This window comes from Micromys minutus (genome assembly GCF_963924665.1).
Source record: "Micromys minutus genome assembly, chromosome: 32".
NCBI classification, from domain to species: domain Eukaryota; kingdom Metazoa; phylum Chordata; class Mammalia; order Rodentia; family Muridae; genus Micromys; species Micromys minutus.
Window position 1 is genome coordinate 3942257 of NC_137967.1, and position 14505 is coordinate 3956761.

Genomic DNA, 14505 nt, shown 5'->3' on the forward strand with positions numbered 1-14505 from the left:
CTGAAGTTACAGCTGTGCCCATCGATGTCCTTCCCCGGCCTGTGAGGTGGAAATAACCCGCCGGGCAGGCACCAGGTCAGAAGGGGCCCCCTTGCCACACCGCTGAGAATGTGTGGCTGGATTACTTTCTGTTATGTCGGGGCAGAGCAGTTAAGGGGTGGAGGTGGGGGCTGGGGTGGGTTCAAGATGGCGGATGTGAGTCCATCTACATGAAGAATGTCTGAATTCCTACACCAGTGCCACCGCAAGAAGTTACAAACCCCAGCCGGATACCGTGGACCAGGCGTGGAATCCCAACACTTGGGAGGTAGAGGTGAAGAACCAGGAGCTCAGGGCCATCCTCTTCGGCTACATCATTCACTTCAAAGCCTGCCTGGGCCACACGAGATGCTCTTTCAGAACAAACTACACCTCCTTGCCCTGCGTCTCCTAGATCTTCTGCCTTAATGTGTGTGGGGACCACTCTGGAAAAAGCCATCCTCACCAAACCAAGCCACCATAAGCACATCGGCTCAATGGTGCTTCTTTTTGTTCTGGGCCTCGGGGCTGAACTTCAGGACAGGTGACTCCGCCTCCGGGCTGTCCTTTCGCCTCCCAGCCCCGCCCCTGCTTCTTCCAGGCTCCACCCTTAGCTCTGAGGGAGGCAGGTCCCACCTTGGAGCACCGGAGCCAGGCGCCCTAAGAAGCGACCGACCGAGCCGCAACGCAACTGGATCAGGCTCAGTCATGGACCGGAAGGTGGCCCGAGAATTCCGACACAAGGTCAGAGCTGAGAGGTACCCCACGCGATGGAAACTGTGGAGCCCCTGGTCCGGGTGGGTGGGAGATGGACAAAAGCCCTTTCCCCTGTCTGAGACCTTGGTCAGACCGGGACTTGTGAAACTGTCCCAGCAAACGAAACAGGAACACGAGAAAGTCCAGTCTAAGGCTTACTAAACTGACTCTCTCTAGAAAAACGGGGAAGGGGCAGTTTTGAACCAGGACAGATCACCTTCATGCGGAAGGACCAAGGAAGGGCCAGGATGTGAATCGCTGGGCATTGATCTGACAGACCCCTGGGGTAGACTTTTACCTGCCTGGATATATCCCACTAAGGGATCAAACGGTTCATCAAAGTCCTCCAAGACCTTGGCTGGAATCAGAAACTTCCTAACGTGTTTCCCAGACTCCAAGGTCTGTGGAGGCCACAGAAGGGCACTGAAGAGCAGGGGACCCAGTGGTGGCCTCCTGACAGGTCCCAGATGGGGGTGAAGCCAGTGTCAGCAGTTCCTCTCAGGCGCTGCCCAAGTGGGGCGGGGAAGCTGTATATATAACCCTATGCTTGAGACCAAGCCGAGCCCTTTCCCATTCCAAGGGGACAGGGTGCTTATAGTCTGAGTGCCCCTTCCCCCCCTTCCACGTAGAGGCCCAGAGATATGCAGAAGCCAGTCACTGTGGAACCACAGAGGTTATAAGCCAAGTACTGCGGCCCAGCATCAGGGATGAGCCAGCCACCCGCTTACAGCATGTTCTGAGCACTTACCAATCTGTGTCAGACCCAGGCTGCACCCTCACATGGCCTCCCCCGTGTGGATGGGAGGCAGGCCTTGGGCACGGAACTTTGGGATCAAGGTTCAGTGGGGGCCGCAGGGTTGGAAGTTTCCCAAACACAAGGCCAAGATGTTTCTGCCCTCACTACTCCCAGCATTGAGAAGTGTGTGTGTTTGTGTGTGTGTGTCTGTGTGTGTGTGTGTCTGTGTGTGTGTGTGTCTGTGTCTATGTGTATCTGTGTGTGTTTGTGTCTGTGTGTGTGTATCTGTGTGTGTGTGTCTTTGTCTGTGTGTCTGTGTATGTGTGTGTCTGTATGTGTGTGTGTGTGTGTCTCCAGGGGTGGGGGCAGGGGGAAGACAGCTCAGCTGCCCTTAACTTTTGCTGAGTGTCGATTTCAGTCAACCCACTTTAAAGGCTCCAGTCTCCGGTCTGAGCTTAAATTTCTCTTTCCTGGCCTTGGGCTAGGAGTAATGTAAAGCCAGCTTCTCTTTCAATTTCTTGCAGGGGAGTTACCTACACTTTACCTCCTTGGAGAGAACCAACCCACAGTCCCTGCTGTCTGACTTGACTCTATATCCACCCCTATCCTTCCCCTCCTGGGTCTAGAGGACCTCAGGCCTTTGCCTTTCTGTGTCCAGGCTCCTCCTTAGCCATTACCAGTAAACACTTCCATGTCACAGGCAGGCCAGGCTCCTAAGAAGCAAGGCCTGGGCTGGACTTTGTACCCTGCAGTCTCAGACATAACAGCGTTCCCCTCTCCTGCTGGGAATCACTCAGGAACTGAGAGAAAAGACAGGGTGAGGGGCAGGGAAGCCGACGATTCACAGCCTTCCACTGCTTTGTCCTAAAGACCCCCTTCCTGAGGGTTTTGGGGAAATTAACTCCTAAGCAGAAGTTAACCATCTAAGTCTTTAGTTGCTAGAAGTAGTGATTAAGGTAATGTCTTGGCTGATACACTTCTCTGTGACTCGGGTCTCAAATATTGGGCATATTGTTTAATAACATTATAATAAAGGTTGTGTGTGTGTGTGTGTGTGTGTGTGTGTGTGTGTGTGTGTGTGTGATGTAATCTGGGCTCTTGGAGAATCCCAACACAAGGGTGAGGCTCATCTCTCATCCTTGCCACCCACTGACCTTGAGCAGGCCACGGGATCTCTGAGCTTTTGTCTCCTTTCCTTGTGAGGGGGCTGCGCGATGCCTGTGTGAGGCAGGATCAGGAAGTCAAGTGTGGGGCGCTCTGGTCCCCAGCCAAAGTCTGCGTGGTTACTGTAAAGCTTCGCTCCAGTTCCTGGTAGGTCCTGGTGCAAAAGCTAAGGGCACTCCGGGCGCTAACCTCCCTTTTCAGCTGGAGGCAACAGCCTGGGTTGGAAAGGCCTGGACAGGGTGAAGAAGGACTGAGATCTCTTCAAAGCAGCCCCTTTGTTCCCTGCAGCCATAAGGGAACCTGGTTATTCATTTGCTCAGAAAACATTTATTGCCCGTCCAGCAATCACATGTTTATGAGCAGTTATGGTGTGCCCTGCCCCAGGCTGGTCGAGCAGGGAAGGGTGGGGTGAGTGAGCACAGGAGAGCCCCTCCCTTCTAGGATTTGCTATGCATTCATTCATTCATTCATTCATTCATTCATTCATACGTGCAATAAACACTCTCTGGCTTCCTAATCTATGCCAAGCAGAGTTTGGGCACCAAGGAGCAGACCAAAGCCCTGCCAATCATCAGGTGCATGTCCTGATGGGGAAGACAGTTACTAAAGAAACCAACGGTAGCTTAGAATGGAGTGCTGTGCTGAATGCTGGGAGAAAAGTAACCCTGGGAGGGGTTGGAGACCAATGTTATGCGGCCAGGAAGGCCTCTCTAAAGCGGTGACATTTGAACCTAGAAAATAAGTGCCATGTGGAGGAGGAGGAAGAGGGGCAATGGCAGGTGTGGAGCTGAGCACCTGCCTCCAGAGCATTATAGTAGGAGGCAGGACGCTGGGAGGGACTGGAGAGGGTGGGGGAGGGTAAGTGGAGATGGGGACAGTAAGGACCTGGGTTAAGAGAGAATGGTTTGACTCGGACTGGTCCTGAGGCCCCTGGAGTGGAGAGAGGACTTTACTCAGTAGGATTTGGGACATGAATGTCTTGCCTATTAACTGAGGTTGGGAGCGGGGCTGTTGGGCTGTGACTGTGAAGGGGGTAAGGACAGCGCCAACCTGAGTCCCTTCGGGATGTCTGACACTTGAGGCACCCGGTGTGTAGCTATTGATGATGGAGAGGGCCGTGAGGGGCTCGAGGGGAGCATTCTGGAGTTCCCGGGGTAGGAGTGGCCGAAAGCCCTGGTCAGACGCGGTCACCCAGAGGAGTAGAGAGACGGGGAAGATCCAGAATATCACAGAGGCCCAGAGCCGAGGGGAAAGCAAGAAGGAACACCAGGCCACAGAGGGGCACCGGAGGTGCAGTGGGAGGCCGGGCCTGGCACTTGAGACATCACTACATGCCCAACTGAGCCATACTCAGACCCCTTTCACTTCAGTTTTGTTTTGAGCTGGCCTTGAACTTGCTACCTATCAAAGGACAGACCTTGAGCTTCTGAACCGTTTACCTCCTAGGCTCTGGGTCTGTAGAATACCAGGAGGTGTGTGTACTTTTTACTTTGGAACGGGACCTCCCTAAGTTGCCTAGGCTGGCCTTGAACTCTCTACCCCGTGTAGGACTTGAATCTGCAGCACTGCTACCTCAGCCCCCTAAGTATCTGGGACTACAGTCCTTTCCCACCAGGTCCCACTGAGATGAGATTCCAGACAAGATGAAGGCTATATCCATGGCCTTGGTGGTGAAGGGCTCACAGGAGTATCATCACCCCCAAACTCTCCCAGTTGTATATTTTAAATGTAAATGGTTTTTCACATGTCAGCCACACTTCCATAGTGTTGGGGTTTTTTGTTTGGTTTTGTTTTAAGATGGAAGGTGTTCCCCTTGGTTTTAAATGTCAACTTGCCTCAGCCTGAAATCACCCGGAAAGAGAGTCTCAATTAAGGAATTGAGTGGATGGGATTGACTATGGGCTTGTCTGTGGGGCATTGTCTTGGTCGTTAGTTGAGGTAGGAAGACTTGCCCATTGTGAGTGGCACCATTCCCTAGGCAGGAGGTTCTCACCAGTAATCAGAGAGCGAAGACACCACATGAGCATAAGAAAACAAGCAACAGAGATACCGATACGTTCTCCGCCCTGGACTTGGATGCGATTTGACTAGCTTCTTCGATTCCAGCCTTGACTCGCCACCAGTGACGGGATTGTGAGCCAAATTAATCCCTTCCTCACTTAAGTTGCTTTTAGTCATTAGGATGTTTCCCTCACAGCAACATTAATGATATTAGAACAGAAGATAATGAGACAAGCGTCAAATCAAGCTGAGCTGTTTGCTGTGTGGACGGAAGGCTGGGCCTTCACCCCGCCTGCCTCTGTGGAGGACAAATCGCTAGCAGCTACAGAGAGTGCGGAGTTTTCATCTTCTCATCTCACCTAGTTTTATTTAATAAACATGTGACTGCCCGCTTTTCCAGGGACTGAACTTTTCCTGTATTATCTCGTTGAATTAAAGATGAAAACCGTTACCCCTCTTAAGATGAAATCCTTTTTTTTTTGGTTTTTTGTTGTTGTTTGTTTTTGAGACAGGGTTTCTCTGTGTAGCCCTAGCTGTTCTAGAACTTGCTCTGTAGACCAGGCTAGCTTGAATTCACAGAGATCTGCCTGCCTCTGCCTCCTGAGTGCTAAAATTAAAGGTGTGCACCACCATTCCCCATCAGGAATTCCTTTTTTTTTTTCCTTAATAATGGGGACTGTTTCATAAGATCCCATTTATCAATTCCTAATCTTAGAGTTTGGGGGGGCATTGGAGTTTTGTTTAGGAAATTTCCCCCTTTGCCAATGAGTTTGAGGCTCTTTCCCACTTTCTCTTCTATTTGATTCAGTGTATCTGGTTTTGCGTTGAGGTCCTTGATCCACTTGGACTTGAGCTTTGTGCAAGGTGACAAATATGGGTCTATCTTCATTTTTCTACATACAGCAGCCAGTTATACCAGCACCGTTTATTGAAGATGCTTTCTTTCTTCCATTGTATATGTTTGGCTACTTTGTCAAAGATCAAGTGTCCGTGAGTGTGTGGTTTTGATTCTGGGTCTTCATTTCTATTCTAATGATCAACCTTCCTGTCTCTGTACCGACACCATGTGGTTTTGTCACCATTGCTCTGTAGCACAGCTTGAGGTCAGGGACGGTGATTCCCCCAGAAGTTCTTTTATTGTTAAGAATTATTTTCACTATTAGAAGTTTTTTGTATTATTATTATTATTATTATTATTATTATTATTATTATTTCTTTTCCAGATAAATTTCAGAATCACTCTTTCCATGTCTTCAAAGAATTGTGTTGAGATTTTGATGGGGATTACATTAAATCTGTAGATTGCTTTTGGTAAAATGACCATTTCTTACTATGGTAATTCTGCCAATCCATGAGCATGGGAGGTCTCTCCGTTTTCTGAGATCTTCTTAGAGTTCTTTCTTGAAAGACTGAAAGTTCTTGTCATACAGATCTTCACTTGTTTGGTTAGAGTTACCCTAAGATATTTTAGATTATCTGTGGCTATTGTGAAGGGTGTTGTTTCCCTAATTTTTTTTCTCAGCATGTTTATCATTTGTATAAAGGAAGGCTACTGATTTATTTGAATTAATTTTATATCCCACTATTTTGCTGAAGCTCTTTATCAGCTGTAGAAGTTCTCTGGTAGAATTTTTGGGGTCACTTATGTGTTACTATTGTATCATCTGCAAATAGTGATACCTTGACTTCTTTACCAATTTGTATCCCCTTGATCCCTTTTTGTTTTCTGATTGCTCTGGCTAGAACTTTGAGTACTATATTGAATAGATAGGGGGAGAGTGGGCAGCCTTGTCTAGTCCCTTATTTTATTGGGGGATTGCTTCAAGTATCTCTCCATTTAATTTGATAGTGGTTGCTGGTTTGCTGTATATTGCTTTTATTATGTTTAGATATGGGCCTTGAATTTCCGATCTCTCCACTTTTAACATGAAGTGGTGTTGTATTTTGTCACAAGCTTTTTCAGCATCTAAGGAGATGATCATGTGATTTGTTTTTCCCTTTGAGTTTGTTTATATAGTGGATTATGTTGATGGATTTTCATATATCGAACCATTCCTGTATCCCTGGGATGAAGCCTACTTGATCAGGAAGAATGATGGTTTTGATGTATTTTCAGAGTTGGTTGGCACAAATTTTATTGAGTATTTTGTATCAATATTCATAAATGAAATTGGTCTGAAGTCCTCTTTTTTTTTATGTCCTTGGTTTAGGTATCAGAGTAATTGTGGCTTCATAGAATGAATTAGGTAGTATTCCTTATGTTTCAATTTTATGGAATAGTTTGAGAAATGTTGGTAAGAATTTACAAATGGAACCTCACGAAACTGGAAAGCTTCTGTAAGGCAAAGAACATAGTCAATAGGACAACTCAGCAACCTACAGATTGGGAAAAAAAAAAACTTCACTAATCCCACATGTGATAGAGGGTAATATCCAAAACACATAAAGAATTCAAGAAACTAACCACAAAAAAATTATCAAAAAATGGAGTGTAGAACTAAATGGAGAACTCACAACAGGAATCTCGAATGGCCAAGAAGCACCTAAAGAAATTTTCAAAGTCCTTAGTGATCAGGGAAATGCAAATCAAAATGACCCCGAGATTCCACTTTAGACCAATCAGAATGGCTAAGATCAAAACCTCAGGTGACAGCACTTGTTGGCAAGAATGTGGAGAAAGAGGAACACTCCTCCATTGCTGGTGGGATGGCAAACTGGTACAACCACTCTGGAAACCAATCTGGAGGTTCCTCAGAAAATTGGAAATAGACCTACCTGAAGACCCAGCTATACCACTCCTGGGCATATACCCAAAAATGCCCCACCATGCCACAGGGGCACCTATTCCACTATGTTCATAGTGGCCTTATTTGTGATAGCCAGAAGCTGGAAACAACCCAGATGCCTGGTGATAGAAGAATGGATACAGAAAATGTGGTTCATTTACACAATGGAATACTTTTCAACTATTAAGAACAAGGGCATCCTAAGTTTTGCAGGCAAATGGATGGAACTAGAAAATATCATCCTGAATGAGGTGCCTCAGACCCAAAAGGACATGCATGATATGTATTCACTAACAATACAGAACACCGAGAAGATAATCCACAGAACTCAAAAAGATTAACAAGCTGAAGGTCCCAAGTGAGGATACCTCAGTCCCACTTTGGAAGGAGAAAAAAACAATCACAGGAGGGGAGGGAAGGACCTGAGTGGGAAAGGGTACAGGGAGGGAAAGAGGGGAGTATAAGCAGGTATTGGGTGGGGGACAGGACTGAAGCCCCGAGGGCCAGCAGAAAGAATGGAAACAGGCAACCTTGTGAGCAAGGGGAAGGAGGTGGGGGACCCTCCAGAATGTACCAGAGACCCAGAACGTGAGAGACTCTCAGGACTCAAAGGGGGGGCCTTAGGTGAAATGCCCTACAGTGGGGAGAGGAAACTTGCAGAGTCCACCTTCAGTAGAAAGACGGCATCAAGTGGAGGGATGGGGTTGCCATTCCACAGTCAAATACTCTGACCCAGAATTATTCCTGTCTGAAAGAACTGCAGGGACAACAATGGAGAAAAGCCTGAGAAAAACGTGGTCCAGTCACAGGACCACGTTGAGATACAGCTCAAGGGGAGGCCCCCAGGGTCTTACATGACTGAGGCAATGGTGTGTTCACAAAAGGGGACCTGTCATGACTGCCCTCCAAAAGAGCAAACAAGCAGCTGAAAGAGTCGGATGCAGAGATTTACACCCAACCAATGGACGAAGCTGCTGACCCCTGTGGTTGAGTTAGGGAAAAGCTGGAAGAAGCTGAGGAGGAAGGCGGCCCTGTAAGAGGACCAGCTGTCTCAACTGACCTGGATCCCCAGGATCTCTCAGACACTGAGTCGCCATCCAGGCAGCTCACATTAGGTGATATGAGGCCCCGGGCACATATACAACAGAGGACTGCTTAGTCTGGACACAGTCAGAGAAGATGCACCTAACTCCCAAGAGACTAGAGGCCCTAGGGAGTGGGGAGGTCTAGTGGGGTGGGGTGTGGGGGTGGAAACATTCTCTTGGAGGATTGGGGGAAGATGAGGTATGGAACAGTCAGAGGGTGGACTGGGAGGGAGAATAAAATCTGAACCATATAAGAGGATTAAATAAAATTTAAAAGGGGGCGGGGGGACTGTGAGTATTTTACGTACAAGAAACTGAGACAGGGAGAGGTGCAGACACAGTCTAGGAGGGCTTGGCTGGAGGAAATGTGGGTGGTGGTATGATAGAGACCCTAACAGTTCCTGTGCACTATGAGTTCTCTACAGAGGTTCCTTTTTCCTATGGCAAGTGGGAGCCTAGGGAAGAATAAACTTAAAAAATATAGAAAAAGAGGATTGGCATGCTGCATACAACAGGTGCTCAATAAATGCATATTGGACTTAGGAACTCAAAGGGATACACAGGAAGTGGATACTGTGAGAGCCAGCAAGCTTAGGCTAGATTCTCATATTCGTCTCGTCTCTTCCCCTCTGTTTTCTCATCTGTGAAATGGGAATAATATGACCTAGCTCCTGGGATAGTTGGCAAGGTAACCTTGTAGAGCATGGTTAGGATGAATGAGTAAGACCACAGCCACAGGCTGGGGACTGAAGGGGACTTTAGGCTCCTAGAGGAGGAGGCTCCGCCCTCACCTGGAAGGAAGGTGGTTCCCATGGGAGGAGTCTGAGACCAGGCTTCTGCATGGGGGAAGCAGACCCAAGGCCACTGCAGACACCTCTGTGATAAGATGGCGGCCCAAGCCTGCAGCAGGATGGAAGGGAAGCTCCAGAAGCGCGCAGATGGAGTTCAGTGCTTGTTCCGCCGGCCCCAGGAGTGGGCATCTGCGTCCATGGTGTGTGCTCTGAGAACCACAGAGGAACAGACCATAGGCACAGAGGGGGTAGACATGAAATGTCAAGACCTACTGTGTGCTGGGTACTTTACGTGTTCCTAGGACGGTTCACAGTGCCTGGAGCAGGGCCTCATAAAGCTAAATTTTGGAGTGGCATTAGGGAGAATTCCAGTTCTACTGAATTTGGGGAAAAAAAACCCATGGTTTTATTTATTTTATTTATTATTTATTATTTATTATGCATTGGTGTTTTACCTGCATGTCTGTGGGTGAGGGTGCCAGAGTCCTTGGGACCAGAGTTACAGACAGATGTGAACTGCCATGTGGGTGCTAGGATTTGAACTCAGGACCTCTGGAAGAGCAGGAGGGGCTCCTAACCACAGAGCCATCTCAGGCCCTGACTGTGGCAAATTCTAAGCCAGCCTGGACTACATATCAAGACCATGGCTCAGAACTCTTCTTTTTAAAATTTTTAACGCTTTATTTATTTTATGAATGAGTACACTGTCGCCCTCTTCAGACACAAGGCACCAGATCCCATGACAGATGGTTGTGAGCCACCATGTGGGTGCTGGGATTTGAACTCGGGTCCTCTAGAATACCCAGTACTCTTAACCACTGAGCCATCTCTTCAGCCTCATGGAAACATCCTTAAGGGTTTGGGTGATGGCAGCACTGTTACCTCACAGCCATACTCCAGAGACTTGTATATTTCTCTTTCTTTTGTGCCTTTGACAGTCCACAGAATGAGGGGACAAAGGTCTCCTTAAGTCTCTTTGGAGACGTTTCTGGGGTGGGGATGGTCCCTCTATTTATGAAGGCCTCTGCCATTCACCTCCACATTCCTACCTCAGAGCAGCCTAAGCTAAGCAACGCTGCCTCCCTGGTATGTGGCTCTCAACGGGCCCGTTGGACATTACAGGAGGATCCACCACCGACAGGTGGTAGATACACGCTTTTAGTCCTAGCACTCTGGGGGCAGAAGCAGAGGCAGGTTGATCTCTGTGAGTTTGAAGCTAGCCTGGTCTACAGAGTGAGTTCCAGGACAGCCAGGGCTACACAGAGAAACACATACGCACATGCACGCACTCGCACACACACACATCCACAAATACACACACATAGACACACAGAGAGACATACACAGACACACACACACACACAGACATACACAGACATGCAGACACACAGACACACACAGAGACATACATGCACACACACAGACACACACACCCCAGTGGAGAGGAGAGAGGTAAGGATTAAAGATGTTTTAAGAGCAGAGGCTTGGATGTTAGGTTCTAAAGGGGACGTGGGTGCTCTTTGTCCTGGAAGGCCAAACCCCGACCAGACATGGCAGAACAGCAGGAGAGTGGACTTGGTATCAGTCCTGGGTTCAGGTCCCAGCTCTGCACAGTGGCCTTGGGTCACTTCTGCCACAGTCCCTGATTGTGGTATAAGGATAAGGGTCACAGAGGGCTCCGAGAGCACTACAGGAAGCAGAGAACTAATAAACCCACTCAAGGCTTATTTGTTATTTATATTCAATCACTCACGAGGACCACAGACTGGAGTGGACCTGCGCCTTTCTTTCCTTCATTAAGACACATCCCAGAAAGTTACAAACCCTAAACTACAGATTAGTAATGTCCCAGCAGAACAGATACTGCTCAGAGGTGGGAGTCTGTTGGTTATTAGCAAAGGTCTCCATGGAAAAGAAGCCAGCCATGCATGTAAAGGGGGGTGCAGCATACGCCTAGGCCTGGGGCTGCGGGGAGTCTGTTTCATACAAGAAGTTAAAGGAGAAGCGTACAGCCAGAAGAGTGGCAGCCTAGGACAAGACTTGGATGAATAGAGAGAAGACTTTTCCCCTCATGATGAGGGTTAGCTCTCGAGCCTCTTGGGTGACAGCTGAGCTCTCTGACACCAAGTTGCATCCCCATCCCTTGGCTTTGATTTTACATGCATCGAGAAGCCATGAAGCACTCAACAGACATGAGATCACATATGACGCTGGTCCTAGGTGATTTAGTGCCATCTATGGTGCCCTTTGCCTATCGCTCAGCTGCTGGGAGCTTCCTACGGCAAGGAGAGAGGGTGCGGCTTGGGGAGCTCAGAGAGTCGCGTCACACACTCTTAGACCCCTTGGAGCTCAGCCCGGGGCACAGCCTTCTGGGTTCCTCCTGTCCTTGGTCAAATACTCACATAGATATAGAAGGAAGAGGACTTCCAAACTGAAACTGGGGATTTGCATTCCTGCCCAGGTCCAAAGTCCCAAGGGCTGGGCCTCACAGTCTTTCCTCTCTCTCCACTGGGACAGGGAGAATCTATGAGGTCTTCCAAAGTCCTTAGGTATCCGTAGAGAAGGCGCAGTCCTGCCCCAAGCTCTAGGAAGGCAGGAGCTGACAGCTTCTCTCCTGTGACGGGCAGAGACTGGGACCATGATAATGAGACCCTGCCTTACCTTGCTGTGTAGTCTTGGGCCAAAGAGAAAGCCAGGGATGCAGCCCTTGGAGCGTTACCCTGTACAGAATTTGGGGCCCCCAGCTCCCCAGGGACAGAGGTGTTAATGACACCGTTACTGTACGTGACCTCGGAGCCCTAGCTATTGACGTCAGCAAAAGCTGGAATGATGTAACGTGATCCTCCCCCGAGGGGGACACTGGGATGAAGGAGGTTGACCAGTGTACAGAGCCCCAGGCCAGGCCAGGGCCAACTGCATAGGCAGCCCAGAGAGATTTGGCGATAAGGTGTTTCTGCTGAGTGGGATGTGTTATCTGAACGAGTGGCCCAAATCCTTCCTCAAAGCATTTGTCCGCCACTACAGCCACCACCAGGTGAGACTGCAGGCTTCTTCCCGACACGGGCGTCACAGCCGTGAGTGGGGCAGCAGTAACACGGGGGCATCTGTGTGTGCCTCTGTCACGGGCTGTTCAGGGGTGTTTCATACGGCGCTGACATGTCAGATAGATTGGTGGCTGGATGACCCTCCCTCCCCAGGTCGGCTGTGGACATTCTGGGTGCACAAAGGACCTGAAGCTCTAGTTCTGCTCTTTGGGTTTTTCAGGTGGATTTTCTCATTGAAAATGACGCGGAGAAGGACTATCTTTATGATGTGCTGCGGATGTATCACCAGTAAGTGTGTGTCCGTGCCGCCAAACCCAGGCAGGACATCCGTGTCCCAGGAATCCAGAGTGGGTAACGTCCTGAGACAGCACGTGTTCTGTGCTCCTGAGCACACGTGGATGGTCTGCCTTTACTTGCTCATGGCTTCAGTGTGTGCTCACGTGAACGGTCCCCGACTTGGCTCCGGACCAGGGTTCAGGGGTAAACTGTGAGAAGAAAGACTGATCTCTGCCCTCAGGATGCTTCCAGTCTGATGGGGTGGCTACCCGGATAGGTTTAATAGAACGTGAAAATTAGGACAGAACAAGAAAGCCAGCTGTCCCCAAGACGCCACATCTGTTGTCTCTGGTCATCCAACTTGGTTTAGGTTCATTTGGTGTGTGTTTATAAACTCTGTTAGGACCCAGAAGGGCTTCGACCCAGGGTTGGGTGGAAGGTTCTAGCCAGCTGACTCCTCAGACACTCACCCACACTCTGACATCTCCAAAGGACCATGGATGTGGCTGTGCTTGTGGGAGACCTGAAGCTCGTCATCAATGAGCCCAACCGTCTGCCGCTGTTCGATGCCATCCGGCCCCTGATCCCACTGAAGCACCAGGTGGAGTATGACCAGCTGACACCCCGACACTCCAGGTGTGTCTAGTCCGCAGGCCAGAGGCCAGGCCTGGGAGGGGCCAGCTTGGTACGAAGGCCGCAGACCTGAGCTGGGCCATCGCCAACGCCCCCCCATCACCGTAACAGGAAACTGAAGGAGGTACGCTTGGACCGTCTGCACCCAGAAGGCCTCGGCCTCAGTGTGCGTGGAGGTCTGGAATTTGGCTGTGGACTCTTCATCTCCCACCTCATAAAAGGTGGTCAGGCAGACAGCGTCGGGCTGCAGGTAAGTCAACAGAAACAGTAGAATGGAGCCGGGGTCCCAAACACCCTGTCTCCTCCTGATCTGCTCTGTGATACAATGTGGACACCCTTTTTTTTTTTTTTTTTTTTTTTTTTTTTTTTACACCTTGGGGAAGAAAGAGAGTATTTGGAAGCCTTCAGAATACAGGAAAACTCTTTCTCTCTCTCTCTCTCTCTCTCTCTCTCTGTGTGTGTGTGTGTGTGTGTGTGTGTGTGTGTGTCCCTCACATCACACATAGTAACCAAACACTCCACCACTGAACTGTGTGTCTGTGTGTCTGTGTCTGCCTCACACATAAACATTCCACCACTAAAGTCTATCCAACAACCCTTGCTTGCTTTCTTGGGTCAAAGGGAACCTGACTGGCTGCCCCTTGCTACTTCCACTGAGCCCCTCCCCAAATCCCCTACGTCCTGAAAGAGGAGCAGGGTTAAGGCAGGCACCTACCCTGCAGCTTGGTACAGCCAGCTTTTAGTCTAATGTACTGTGATGCCGAAGGGCACAGACATTGCTTCTGCACCATCCCGTTCAGCGACTGGCCTTGCCTTCCTTGAGCCGTGAGACTTTAGTGGAGTGAGCTGGCCTTGGATCCTGCCTCTCTCCTTCGTAAAGCCATCGGCCTGATTAGGCTGTTGGAGAGACAGGGAAGCGTACGAGACAGCCACCACAGCCTCTTGATATACCGTGGCTGTGAGACCGACGGTGCATACAGAGCAGGGAACTGGTGACCTTCTCCAGTGAAAACCAGTCAGTACACGTCAGATGAACCAGCCCCGTTTTATAGGGTTCATAGAGGTGCAGAGGCCAAGGAATAGCAGAGCCAGGCTTTGAACCTGGGTCTTCTGGAGCCAGGTCAGCATCCCAGGCTTCTCCCCTGCAGTCCCCACGCTTCCTTGTCTGAGCAGGAGCGGGCAGGCCTTCGGGTCTGAGGGCTGGTTTTGTCTATC

At 49.4% G+C, this 14505-nt stretch overlaps 1 protein-coding gene across 2 annotated transcripts in view; it reads left to right on the plus strand.

The window, feature by feature from the left end:
• The first annotated feature begins 699 nt into the window (after window positions 1–699).
• USH1C (USH1 protein network component harmonin) overlaps window positions 700–14505 on the plus strand; it is a 44427-nt gene continuing 30621 nt past the window's right edge. For both annotated transcript variants that reach the window (XM_080908345.1, XM_080908344.1), the window contains exons 1-4: window positions 700–762; window positions 12602–12669; window positions 13150–13293; window positions 13402–13540. In XM_080908345.1, coding sequence (XP_080764471.1) covers window positions 727–762; window positions 12602–12669; window positions 13150–13293; window positions 13402–13540 — 387 coding nt within the window. In that variant the 5' untranslated portion in view covers window positions 700–726. The remainder of the gene's footprint in view (window positions 763–12601; window positions 12670–13149; window positions 13294–13401; window positions 13541–14505) is intronic.